Source organism: Dreissena polymorpha, chromosome 7 (assembly GCF_020536995.1).
Source record: "Dreissena polymorpha isolate Duluth1 chromosome 7, UMN_Dpol_1.0, whole genome shotgun sequence".
NCBI classification, from domain to species: domain Eukaryota; kingdom Metazoa; phylum Mollusca; class Bivalvia; order Myida; family Dreissenidae; genus Dreissena; species Dreissena polymorpha.
This window is the reverse complement of record NC_068361.1, coordinates 24,846,764-24,860,089: the sequence shown is the minus strand read 5'-3', so window position 1 is coordinate 24,860,089 and position 13,326 is coordinate 24,846,764. Positions and strand designations below refer to the sequence as shown.

Genomic DNA, 13,326 nt, shown 5'->3' with positions numbered 1-13,326 from the left:
TATTTATTCAAACCAAGTTATACATGAACAGCACATTCGTCTTTAAATACTACCTGTATGTATACGCTGCCGTGTATCTTTTTGAGCAACAGTATTTAAAAGTATTTTATTAAAATAATAGACTTGCAAAACCAGCATAGTTGTTGATAACCTGTCATCAGGCTAACGGAGTTCACATTTGCAAATGCATTTTGTGTTTTGACCTTTTTGGTCAGTCATCCTGGTTATTCACAATATTATGAGGCGTTTATGACACAAAGGTTGCATTATATCAAACCATTCAGAACAGTAGTATTATGTTATAACGTATTGGGTTGTTGGTTACATGGTTAACACGTACTACAGTATTTTAAAATGGTATCAACGCCATTGATAAGAAATGAAGCATTAGGAAGACTAGCAAGCACTGATTAACAAAGTATAAAAATGAAGTGTCTTGAAACATTACACGTGTTTATATTTGCGTACACAACCGGATTTATAAGCGGGATATTGTGAGTCAAACGCCGAAATATATTGCTGACATAATTATTTTGTTTACCAAATATCTCAACTCAATATTTACGCCATTGCTTTCGGATTGGCCAAACGCGTCCAATTGTGTCGTATCATATGATCAATTGTTCAAGTTATTTTCTTTGTGAGGGAAAACTATTTGTGTCCTGTTAACGTGTTATTTGGTGTTTTATCTCAACATAATCTTCCGGTCTTTACATCAATGTCAGTTGGATTTGAATGAATTTTCTTCCTGTCCAATTATGTCGTATCATATGATCAATTGTTCAAGTTTTCTTCTTTGTCAGAGAAAACTATTTTTTCCTGTTTACGTGTTATTTGGTGTTTTATCTTAACATAATATTCCGGTCTTTACATCCATGTCAGTTGAATTTGAATGAATTTTCTTCCTGTCTTTTTTAGTTTCGGGTTTGAATAATAAAATTGGAAAACCAATTAAGCACACGCGAGTAAGTTGTACTACAGGAAGTAGTGTGATTTTGCTTTAAATGTATAATATTGCTTCATAAGCTCATCTGAAAATACATCATGATGTTATAAGTCAGTCGTAATTGTATGTAGTGAGTTCTACCATTCAGCTCGGTTAAAACCACAGCGGTGTTTTAAAACAGTATTTCAATATATAATTTTCATTTTTGCAGATGAAATAAGCCAGGAAATGTAATGTTCAAATTTTACATTATATATATGTTTTTTATACATAATGACTCTTTTACCGTCTTTGTTCAACTTTACTAAAAATTGTAGTTGATTCAAACGGAACACTTCACCCAATCAACGGAACTGTACGTAATCCAACTAGGCTTTCGGCTTTTCACGTCCCAACGTCCCGGCGTTTGTGAGTCTAGAAATTTAGTTAGGTAGGAGCGATGTGACACACTCTGGGTTTTCCGGACATTTCCGAGTTTTAAACCTCCCCTTTGGTATTAATAATGCATTTTAAAGTTCAAGACGAACGTTCAACATTTAGGTACGGAATGAACGAGCAAACCAGTCTGTACACTGCCTATTAAACAGACGGGCCGAATGTTGAAAATGCGGCATGCTAGCCTCCTGGTCTCTTATCATGCTTATAGAATAAGCGAGACCACTGTGCAGGAAGGTGCCCATATTTTAGCTTGATTGCTCCGCAAATTTCACTGACAATGTTATAGGGTGTCAACATCCGGTTTTGTAAAACTTAACGGCTTTAATACAATCTATTTTTTTGTATTTCTCAACCCGACTGGTTGTCCACGGACAACTTAATTGAACAAAATCAGTTCCCCGGACAAGCAAATGTACGACTCGGGCAACTCGGACATTTGATTTCGCCACCCCTGAGACTGTATGATTCCCATGGTAGTGTCTTTGATTTCATTAGGGCCTTTATTTACTAAAATTTTTAAGGAAATCTGAACTTAATTAGCACTGACGTGAACATTTATAGCTATGTTTCTATGTAAAATGTATTAATGTATGGGGATAGCAAGAATTACTTTATATTTAAGCAATATTGAGAAGTCATGTACCACATAATCGCAGGGCTTACTCTGACATTTGCCAAACTAACCAATGGCTACAAATAAAATATCCAAAAATAATAAGAATTAAGACATAAAAAAAGTAAATTTTGCTAAAGGAAATTTTGAGCCAGAAGGAGCTCTAAATAGCAGGAAAGCTAAAGACTTAAAGACAAATTTTAAAAAATAATGGAATTTTAAGGTTTCTCTCAGATGATATCTGAATAGGGGCCCTGGTAAAAGCCATGGTGGTTCATAGGCACCAATTATGTACCTTAAGCCTGTTTTGATTCATTTGATTGACATATTGTTGTTATCTATCATATGTCATTGTTTCCATGTAAGAATTAGAAATAAGCATCGCTATTCCTACACTTTCATTTTTTTATTTCTTGGAAATGTATAAATCGGCCATTTAATATTGGCTTTAACATATATCCTTTTGACAAAATGATGTAAATTGTCAGTGATTTTCATTCATCTAGGCAATGTTTAATGTTTTTGAATGTGAATAATTATGCATGATTTTAGCATGTTCATACAATCAATTTTTTAAATATGTGCAACAATATACAAAATATTAATATTTATGTATTTAAGATATAATGATTTCACAGTATCAAAATTAAAATTGATTGATTTTCTTCATAACACTTACAACATGGTTTTGAAACTCATTTATTTCTAATTAGAATGTCATTGTCCAGAAATACAACAAAGTGCGTCACTATTCTTTTGTAGATTGATCAATACCTTGTATGAAATTTTGTAACCTCGACTTTTTGGGTATTGGTTTGAATTAAAAAAATTACAGTGCACCATGGGTACAGAAGACGATTGGTTGAATGTTAAATTATAAACAGATATGTTAAATAATGTGAATATGCATAATAGTCAGGAACTTGTTGTAACTTAATAATGACTTTTTGGCATTGGTTAATAATGAATGAATGGTACAATAAATATCGGGTCAAGTGGTAAAGAATGTAACCCTTTCCCACTCAGAAGCTTAGATAAGTGAACATGGCTATGTGCAAACAGCATAAAACCGGAACAGCCTGCGAGTAACTCACATTATGTTCAGGTTTTATGCTGTTTGCTGCACATCAGTATCTAAGGGTTGGAAATGAAACCTTTAAAATATGAATATAGTAAGAAAGGTCTTTATTAAATTTAACTTTCTAAGGGACTAGAAACAAGTTCAAAAACGTATCTAAGTGGTAACGGGTTACGAGTTTGCTTGATGAACCTAGCCAGTGGCTGAATACTGCACTCATTTATATTTTTGGGAGACATGGCATAATGTGCTAAAGCAGAATTAATGAATTCGGAATAATGCCCATTATTTGCTCAATATTCATTTTTTTTCCTATTTCTCTGTTAAATATACATACATAAAGATGGAACTTCAAAATAAATCATAACTTAAAGTACATGAATATGTACTTGCCTATTACATGTATCTGGTATATGTCCACGTGTATAAGAACGTTTTAGTAAAGGTCATCATTCATTGTTACGCAATTTTAATTTAAGGTGATAAATTTCTAAAGAATTGATATCAATGAACATATCTTTCATCAATTTGTACCTTTTAAAGTGAATACTTCGGTTTTACATAATGTACATAATGGATAGATAATTTCTGCTGTGTATAGTTTTATAGCATGATTAATAATATAAGACTGTGATAATTTATTAGCATAATACAAATAGCCTACATTTTATTTTGGATTGTTTCTGGGACTCTGCATTTCTTGGTGTACCTTTTGTGAAATATCCGTATGCTTCAAATATCCTATTGTTAGAAATGCAAAATTCCTAAGTACATATGACCCCATATCTTGCGAAAATGGTCTTTAAGACATATCAAAATAGTGTACCAGTAGCTCCGGAGTATCTGTATGGTGTATACTCTGGTGAGGAGGCATAATGTCTGCTAACGGGGCCAGGAAACTTTGTGTGACTTTATAGCGGTCAGGGTAGCTCCTGATCAGACTGCATGAAGCTACATGCTGGTCTGGAGCAACGCTGGCCCCATATGACATAAGACCCAGTTTTGCACAATGCGACTCATTATGTGACTATTCACTAAATCACCACAAGTATTTAAGAGGAGGTAAGTGATTTTCATTCCTGGGCACATATGTAGCTGATCAATAATTTTTTATTTAAACTTTATAAAGTTATTTTTATACACTTTGTAGAGCTAGTTTTTACATATGTGATATTTCTTTATAGGATGAACATGTAACTTGATGTAGTTATTGTACACTGTTTTGTGAAAATTGTGCTTTTTTATTTTATATTTACCAGACGTTTTAATTTTAACTGCTTCAGAGACTTTGCTTTTATCTGTTGTAGTTTTCAATTTTTACTATATATAGTATCAGTTCCACAAAGTACATACATTTACACAGTAATGTATACTTATTGTGATAGCTTCATACACATGCTTGCTGTTACTTAACAATATTTATTATGCAGTTATTATTTTGAGTGAATTTGATGCAATCTAAAAGTTACTGGGTGTTAACAAATGACTTTGAGATCCATAGTTCTACATGAATGTTTGTCCACTTAGACACTCCATCTTAATGAATGTGCGTAAAGTGTCGTTTAATCTAAACCCCATTTTCGCAGAGCGAGGCTCGAATATTATATGGCCCTTTACTGTTTGTGTGGTTTCCTCATTTTACCTGGTCTTTATAATGCCATAATATGAACTACTGCAAAAACATTTCCTCAGGATGTTTATATTGTTGATTGCAACTGTTAAGTCCTTTTTTGAATACACAATATTGAAATTGTCTTTATGTAACTTGATATTATAGACCATCCATTTTTTTCCCTTTTATTTAAGTCTTTTTTAATGACATTGTTTGTACAAATGCAAACTGCATAATTTTGAGAAACTTTTCACAAATAGTTATATGTAAAATTCAATAATGATGCTGTATTATTTGTGATTGACAAAAGTGGAACATGTATTTATCTTAATGAATTTTATTTTAAGAGTGACAGTGTTTTGTTTTGTTTTTTTTAACCATAATTAAAGTTATAGAGTAAATTTAGCAGGTTTTTGTGTGCATGTTAACCCAATAGTCTTATTAAGTATTGATATACTTGATCTTGTGATTGTTTAATTGTTATAATATTTGATAGAGTACATATTATTTACATTTGTTTATTATTGTGTATAAAAGAAAATAAATGTTATAACAATCTCTGTATTTCTCTTGTATCTGGTCTGCATTTAATTATATTTTATGCACACCTGAAATCATCGTAGCACACTCTTGAGCCTCATAATGTTATCATGTGAGCGGCGCAAAGAAGTGCTTGGGAGTGTATTAATGTTGGATAATTGTTTTGAGCACATACACCCGCAAACGTGTGCGCCTTTTTACTAAAGTGCCGTTATGTAAGGTATTTAATATCCTATTGTACTCACTTGACATGTCGAGGGGTAAAAGCGAAACATTTTCAGGAGAAGTTTGTAACTGTATCAGATGAACAATTAAAACAATGGCAGTTTCATTATTTAAGATTTAATGATAATAGTCTGCTCTGATCAAATTTAAGCATGTTTATACTTTCGCAAATAAATAAGTTATTTGCAAAAATGTCACTTAGAATCTGTTTCGCCCTGAAATATCATATTTGTGCTACTCAGCATTGAGAGCAAAAATTTTCTTAGTGGTTAAAATTATCAATTTAGAGTATTTATTTCATAGTAAATACTTTTCCCATTTTGAAAATAAGAATGTATTGCCTTAACATTTGAATTGTACAAAAGTATGTATTAAAATGTTCAAAACCTGGTATTTTTTCAAAATGTTCTTTTAAACAAAAACTTTTACACACCACTCTTTTACATTTTTACAAAAAATAACAATTTGCTGTTGTGTGTGTTTCATATGCTCAATAAATGGTGTTTAACCCTTTACCACTCAGAAGCAACGTGCACATGGCTATATGCAAACACCATTAAACCAGAACTGCGAGTAACTGGCAGTCTGTTCAGGTTTTATGCTGTTTGCTGCTCATCAGTATCTAAGGGTTGGAAATGAAGCCTTTGAAACTTGAATCTAGTAATAAAGGTATTTAATTAAATTTAACTTTCTATGGGACTACAAATTCGTCAAAATACGGATCTAAGTGGTAAAGGGTTATATACGTATATTAGTGGGAAAGGGTTGAATACGTATCTAAGCGGTAAAGAGTTAAAAGATAATTGTTTCCAATACCTTTATCACTTTAGAGCCTTTACATAAATATACTTGTGATAGTTATTTTTTATTCACTATACGGTTGACTTTAAAGGTCGAAACATGTGTTTAAACTAGCCTTTTGTTGTTACTGTTTTTAACATTGAACAAAAAACACAAATAATTATGCTTACATATAAACTAAGTGGTACATTAAATGCAATATTTCAGTGTGAGTTCTGGTACAGTCAATGATAACAGATCAAGGCACTGCAGTTGTTCGCTCTTTAAATGTATTTAATACTACTTACAGTCACAAGTCATGAAGTTCGACTTTTAAGCGTAGGCAACAAAAAATGCAAACACCAATGTAATTTGCTTTAAATTGTCTACAGTGGAGAGATTTTGCAAAAACATCAAGGAGGAAAATGACCTTGATTTACAAGTTCTTATTTTACACATGATTCACACAGACTACACTTATGATTACACAGATGAAAACACAACTCTTTATTCTTGAAATGTACACCTTCATGACTTGCAAGATACTATCAAGCATGGCAATAGCGTGCATCGTATTGTAGTATCGATGCAAATTTTCCATATATGCGTTTAACTTGTAAGTAAAAACACATGTATATATTTAATGGACAAGTATTGGCGTGTTGTTCTTTTATATTGACATACATATTAAACCTGCTTCCCCATTAAGGTAGTGTTCATTGGGTTACAACACGTTCATGGACGCATGCCGATCATACTATATATGGCTTTATTTTAAGACCCTGGATGACATGCATCATGGAGATCTGACTATACGAGAGCCCACGCGTTTAAACATTATGTTATCGTTAAATGTGATAAATGTTTTAAATAAGCATTACATCGTCGTTTAGTCGTTTCATATACATTGTAAGAATAATACAACATTTTTTCAAAAGTAAATATGAACAGTTTTTTTAACGAAGATTACATTTCTAAGGTATTCTGCCAAACAATAAATATTAATTACCAACAGACGAAAACTCCTTACATCTATATATGTGAGTTTCAAGTGCAAGTCAAATGTCTTTTGATATGTGTAATCGTTCTACATCAACAGACTAAACAATACATTGCATCGATCATTTTCCCGAGCCCCTTCCATAATCATCCTCATCCTAACCTCCCTCTCAATCTCCGTCTGACGTCTGCTTATTGCCTGCATAATAACATCCGTCTCTTCATCCATGCCGAGGGCGAGTCTGTTCATCCATATCAGCACCAACATCTCCACCTCTATCCTCCTCCCGCTGTACCATCGTAGTGGCTCAGGGTGAGCTATGATGGCTTGTCGTATCTTCGGCAGTCGCAATATCATCCGGGGACCTTCGGTCATCATTTCATCAATAGTAGCTATCCAAGAACGTTTCTGCTCATGATCCAGAGCACAGGCTGCCATTAGATTTCGCCCTGGGATCAAGTAATAAGGCAGCTCTTTCGTATCTATAGCAACTCTTAGCGCATATAATCCTTCATGAAGCCAGTGAAACAGACTTCTTTCGTGAAACCATGAGTGCGGGTTATTTTCTGCTATCCATAATACAATGTTTTTAACCGTGAACGATGTCACCTCCTTCTTTTGCGGTTTTAATACATCTTTCTTCACCATTTTTAATAGCACATATAAGTAAACCTGAGTGTCGTTAAGATTATTTATCAGTACGTTTTCCCCGGTGTTAAAACACATTCTCCATTCAACATGTTCGTAATCGCTGCCTTTAACCCCAACAGGAGAAACAAATGCTCCAAGTGATACAACCTCCCTAACGACGTCAGCTGATGGCCAGTAGCGATGTCTTGCCGCCCATCTTGTTAGGATGCTGGGGCAGTAAAAATGTAGCGCATGCACGATATCGCGTTCAAGAAAATGTACTGTACATGGCGTTGACGGTCCAGTACGCTCATGTTGTACTGCTTTTTCCCCCGGTTTATGCTCGTTCAACCACTGATTAACATATAAGTCGCTGCTTAATAGTCCGCGACCAAATCCATCATCACACAAGGCATTGTTCACAAGTTTATGAATACGTGTACCGTCTTTTTCAAGTAGCAGTCTACAGTGTCCGGAGTAACTAATACGACTGCAGGATCTAAATATGGTTTTCTCCACGGGAACGCTACTTGAATCAACACCATCTTCTAAACAGATGACACTTTCTTTAACAATCAATTGGTCTCTATCGCTCTCCATAAAGCTGGTCAGACCCTCAGCCTTGCTACCCGTGGTGATCCACGTTACAGTACCACGCGCCAATGCAGTATAATGCCTGTCCGAGGCCTTGTATGCTTCTATCCGAGCCTGTCGGATGTGAGGCCCATAACCCAGAACATTCATTAAAGTAGAAGTCTCAGCAGAGGCTTGTTCATTTTGAAACTGAAATAAGATTAAATTATTTCTATACAAAGTGATATACATGTGTAGCGAATATAAGGCTACTGTCACATGTAAGTGAGGCTTAGAAACATAATAACGGCGAGCCGTGCCAACCCAATCTTTTAATGGTGCAGAACCTGATATAAAACAAAGAGATAGGATAGTAATCTGCGTTTCTGTTTACCATACATCAATGCCAACATTATGTTAGAAATAATAATACAATATAACGACTGTTCATTCCTTTAGCAGGAATGAATTGGCAGTTTGATGATATCTCGGGCTCATCATTTGTAAAATGCGATTTGTTTGTTTATCTAGCTTTTTCCCTTAAAATATATACATATTCGTATCGAAGTGTTTGTGTTGTTGCATGTGATTCGATATAACAGAACATGATCACATACCTGTTCAAGAGTAATATAACGTATGTCCAAACTGACTGATATAAACTCCTAATGATTCATATCAGCGTAAGTGTATGTTAAAAAACGAAATGAAATCATATGTTTCCGTCTTCGTGGTTATGTATGTCCAACAAAAGAATTTGAATAAAATTAACATTATGTGATGCGATAAAAAGTACCCCGTAGTCAGCAATAACATCATCACAAGTTTAAAATATGATCAACAATCATAAGTGCAATATATTTAACCATAGACTGTGTTTATATATCAATACAATTAATCATCGTTTTAATGGAAACTGGACCGCCTTACCAAAGCTTGACTGCTGGACACACTTACCTGTTTAGGGACCTCTCCACGTCTGATGCCTTCGTCAGCCATTGACACAGTTCTGCAGTTAGATACAAGAAACCATATTACAGATGAGTTTATAGCATTATGGAATGTTAATATGTCAATGGTATATGTACACTTATATAAGCAGCACAAACATAGTTTCCTTATAGTTAATCAGGCGTTATTAATTGTACAAAAACGTTCATAAAAAATCATATTAAAATATAAGTATATCTACATTCATATGATTGCAAAAAGGGTGCAATACAGGAAATTACAGCTATAACGGCTGGTAATATTTTATTGCAAAGTGCGAGTGTGTATTAAAACGCTCGTTTCAAAACTGCGTTTGATGTTTAACAATGTATATGTATAACTACAATAATAAACATGTACTTTTTTGTAATATTTCCTGTTAAACTTAGGGAGAAACTAACGCGTTCAATAACAAAACTGTAGGTTTCATTGACTGCATATGTCTTTAATGCACTTGTTTATCATTTCATGTTAAAGGTTTCGTATTCAATTAATTGTATGTAATGTTGACGAATGCAATTATTTAATCATCGTCATATGCTAAATACTACGATTCCTGATAGTGCAATCTATAATCTCGCCCTTCTTTAATCAAGGGCGACACACGACACACGAAGCGATTCACGATATTTTGCGCGACAGTCGCGGTGACGAACTATATATTTAACATGTTATCGCCTTTTGTGCAATCTACACATTGTCACGCAATATATCGTGTATCGTGTGTCGCCCCAGAGGAAGGAGGGCGAGATTATAGATGGCACTATCGGGATTCCGTAAAATACACTAAAAGGAAATAATATACCGCCTCCTCGGCCTGGCGATTAGAGAGTTAGTTTTTGAGCCGTTTTGGTGTGACTTTAACTGATCTGGCCGGTAGTTTACATAGCAGCTCTTCACAATGCCTTCTTGCAGACGTCCATGAATTAAGGTTACTGAAAGTTAAGAATCATGTTCATAGACGATAAATAAACACAATAAAACTGCACCAGCAGGAGATAAACTTAACAGAAGACAGGCTCTTTTATCAATTGCCAAAAAATATATTAACAAAAACATGTGCAAACTGATTAATTATATGAAATTCGTTTTTACCGGGGATGAATGGCACAATTAACATATGATCTTAGCTCAAAGTTATAATGTTTTTAAAGCCGTTGGATATTCGACAGTATACTGTCTTCAACTTGTCTTATTGTGATGACGTATTGCTGATAACCTTTTCCATAAATATTTGCGGAAAATCACACATGCTTCTAGTCACCACCAAATCACAAACAGGTTCATGTTGTGATACAGATCTTGTCATTAACGCCAATAAGAAACATAAAGGCGTGCGTGCACAGCTGACTGAAAAAGGATCTTTCTCGTCAACATCAGATATTGTGCGAAAGCGAGAAAACATATTCATATATGATATAACAACAATTGTACAGTCAACCTGTTTGTGTAAGTACACTTTTTGTAATATGAGATCCCCATACTGATCACAGGCAGCAGTATCATAAAAAAATGCCCCCCCCCCCCCGGACCATACCCCCCCCCCGAGCTTACTCCAGGGGTTCCAGATTGTTAAATGTACACCTATTGTGTATGGTTTAACTTTCCAACATCGAATAATGACAAAAAATAACAGTTTAAAAAAATACCCCTCTTATAGGTATTATATATACACAAGGTATGAAACGCACTATATGCCTATTGCTGAAAGATTGTGGAACACTGGACGTGACCTTTTTCATCGAAAACACACATGTTCCCGTGCAGTTGCCGACAAAATCCAACTGGATTCGTTAGAAGACAGTAAAAGAAACGAGATTACACTATTAACCGTTCTTCTGCTCGGCTAATAACTTTAATATTCAATTAAATTCGACTTTCTCGCTACATGTCTGTGTTTTGCTGTCATATTTTGTCGATCGAATACTCGGTTCTAAAACGCCATATCATTGGCCAACACAATGAGAACAACCAACCAGATGACGCGTTATAAAATTAAAATGGTGTACATGTGTTGATAAAACACCGAGAGACATATAGCGAGAAAGTCAAATTTAATTGAACATTAAGGTTATTTGCCGAAGAGATGATCGGTAAGGTGTGTAATTACGAAGCTTTTAATGTCATTTATTGAATCCAATTGCCTTTGTCCGGCAAGTGCATGGAAACATGTGTGTTTTCGATGAAAAAGTTCACGTCCAGTGTTCCACAATCTTTCAGCAATAGGCATATAGTGCGTTTCATACCTTGTGTATATATAATACCTATAAGAGGGGTATTTTTTTAAACTGTTATTTTTTGTCAATATTTGTTGTTGGAAAGTTAAACCATACATAATAGGTGTCCATTTAAGAATCTGGAACCCCTGGGGTAAGCTCGGGGGGGGGGGGGGGTATGGTCCGGGGGGGGGGGCAATTTTTTTATGATACTGCTGCCTGTGATACTGATCCGACATTTATCTAACCGTTCAAACGCGCGGTTGCACTTTACTGAAAAAATACTTTTTTATTAAACAAAAATATGATACCTTTAGAAAACTCACACGAATGAGCGGGCTCTCCAGTTTATCTCCTGAAACATGGTAAAATATTTAACAAGGCATCCTTAAAAATGTTATTTGGGTCGCGCTTTATTCGCCCAACACAGATCTTAAAAAGTCACGCGGTATAGGCACCGTGGTAAGTAGCTCAATATTAAACGATAATGTACCCGTGGTACATTGTTGTATACTTCTGAAGAGGAGCTGGGGTACATTTAAATAGTACCTGAGACGAGTCGACAACGAAAAGTAAGCCTTAATAAATAAGGCTGATGAAAATCAACGCAGATAATCGTGCATTTAGGTAGCTGTACATGTAGTTTAAATGTCTATTGAGCTATATTAATTATGAATTTGTACTGTTCGTATTCGGCGCTTAATTAAAAGACCAAAATCTTGTCGCTACTACAAAGACGAGGGAAGATTTCTTTCGAACAGTGTTTGTATTATTCGACTATTTTTTCCCGTGAATATTTCCTCCCTGAAAAGCAACTAAATTATTGCCAAGTGCTTAAATTACTTTGCTCCGATGAAAGGCAAGTTAGGTCGAGTCGGCCTTAAAGCCACACACTTTGAAATGAAATCAAATTAAATCATAAATAAGAAACATATTTTATCTGTAACCGGAGTTTGTGTTTATAACACAAGTGGTTTAAGTTCAAGTTTAAGTATATAAACATCTATAATTTATTCACCAGTGACCAAGACTTAGTGTAGACTATTCTATAATGAATAAATGTAATAAAGTGGCAATTAGAAATAGCCAACGACGACATCTACCTTTTGCAAGATTTTTGGAATTTATCTTATGGTTACAATGTAGAAATCCGTCTTTTTGCAATTTTTTAAAACTTAGAATTAATCACATTTGTTGAATTGGTCTTATACGTCTACAAATCCCACTTTCGGTTTTAAAAGTGGTACGGTTAGAAAAAATAATAAATCACTTGCTAACTAGGCTATAAATTTAGTTTTATGTCAATTAGAATATATCTGGTGGTAACATGGTAGAAATCCGTCGTTTTGCGCTTTAAAAGTTAAAAATTATCGCGTTTGTCGTTATGCACGTATGCGTATAGATATCCTACTTTCGGTTTTAAAATTACAACAGAATAATAAATTACTTGCTTGGTAGGCTATAGATTTAATTTTTTATCTTTGACAATTAGAATATATCTGGTGGTTACAAGTTACAAATCCGTCTTTTTGCGCTTTAAAACTTACAAATAATCGTTTTGTCGAAATGGACGTATAAGTATGGAAATCCTACTTTCGGTTTTAAAATTAAAAAAAATAAATAAATTACGTGCTAACTAAGTTTTAGATTTAATGACACATGTGCACACTTATAAATTGCATCAA

General features: G+C 34.4%; 2 protein-coding genes across 8 annotated transcripts in view; one reads left to right on the top strand and one right to left on the bottom strand.

The window, feature by feature from the left end:
• LOC127838705 (uncharacterized protein C10orf82-like) overlaps positions 1-5,198 on the top strand; it is a 115,511-nt gene extending 110,313 nt beyond the window's left edge. The window contains exon 6 of the mRNA XM_052366629.1: positions 1,847-5,198. The gene's annotated coding sequence lies outside the window, so the exon portion shown is untranslated. The remainder of the gene's footprint in view (positions 1-1,846) is intronic.
• The window catches only part of LOC127838702 (uncharacterized), a 160,083-nt gene that overhangs the window by 146,452 nt on the left and 305 nt on the right, over positions 1-13,326 (bottom strand). For 2 of the 7 annotated variants that reach the window (XM_052366626.1, XM_052366610.1), the window contains exons 2-3: positions 11,953-11,996; positions 10,231-10,360 (exon numbers count right to left, since the gene is read on the bottom strand). The exons of 1 other annotated variant lie outside the window; for it this stretch is intronic. Coding sequence is in view for 2 of the 6 variants with exons in the window: in XM_052366616.1 (XP_052222576.1) it covers positions 7,506-8,645; positions 9,393-9,434 (1,182 nt within the window). In the remaining 4 variants the exon portion in view is untranslated. Of the gene's footprint in view, positions 1-7,505; positions 8,646-9,392; positions 9,445-10,230; positions 10,361-11,952; positions 11,997-13,326 lie in introns of all 7 variants that reach the window. 4 more of the 7 variants (XR_008029916.1, XM_052366616.1, XM_052366617.1 and 1 more) reach the window with 4 other exon arrangements.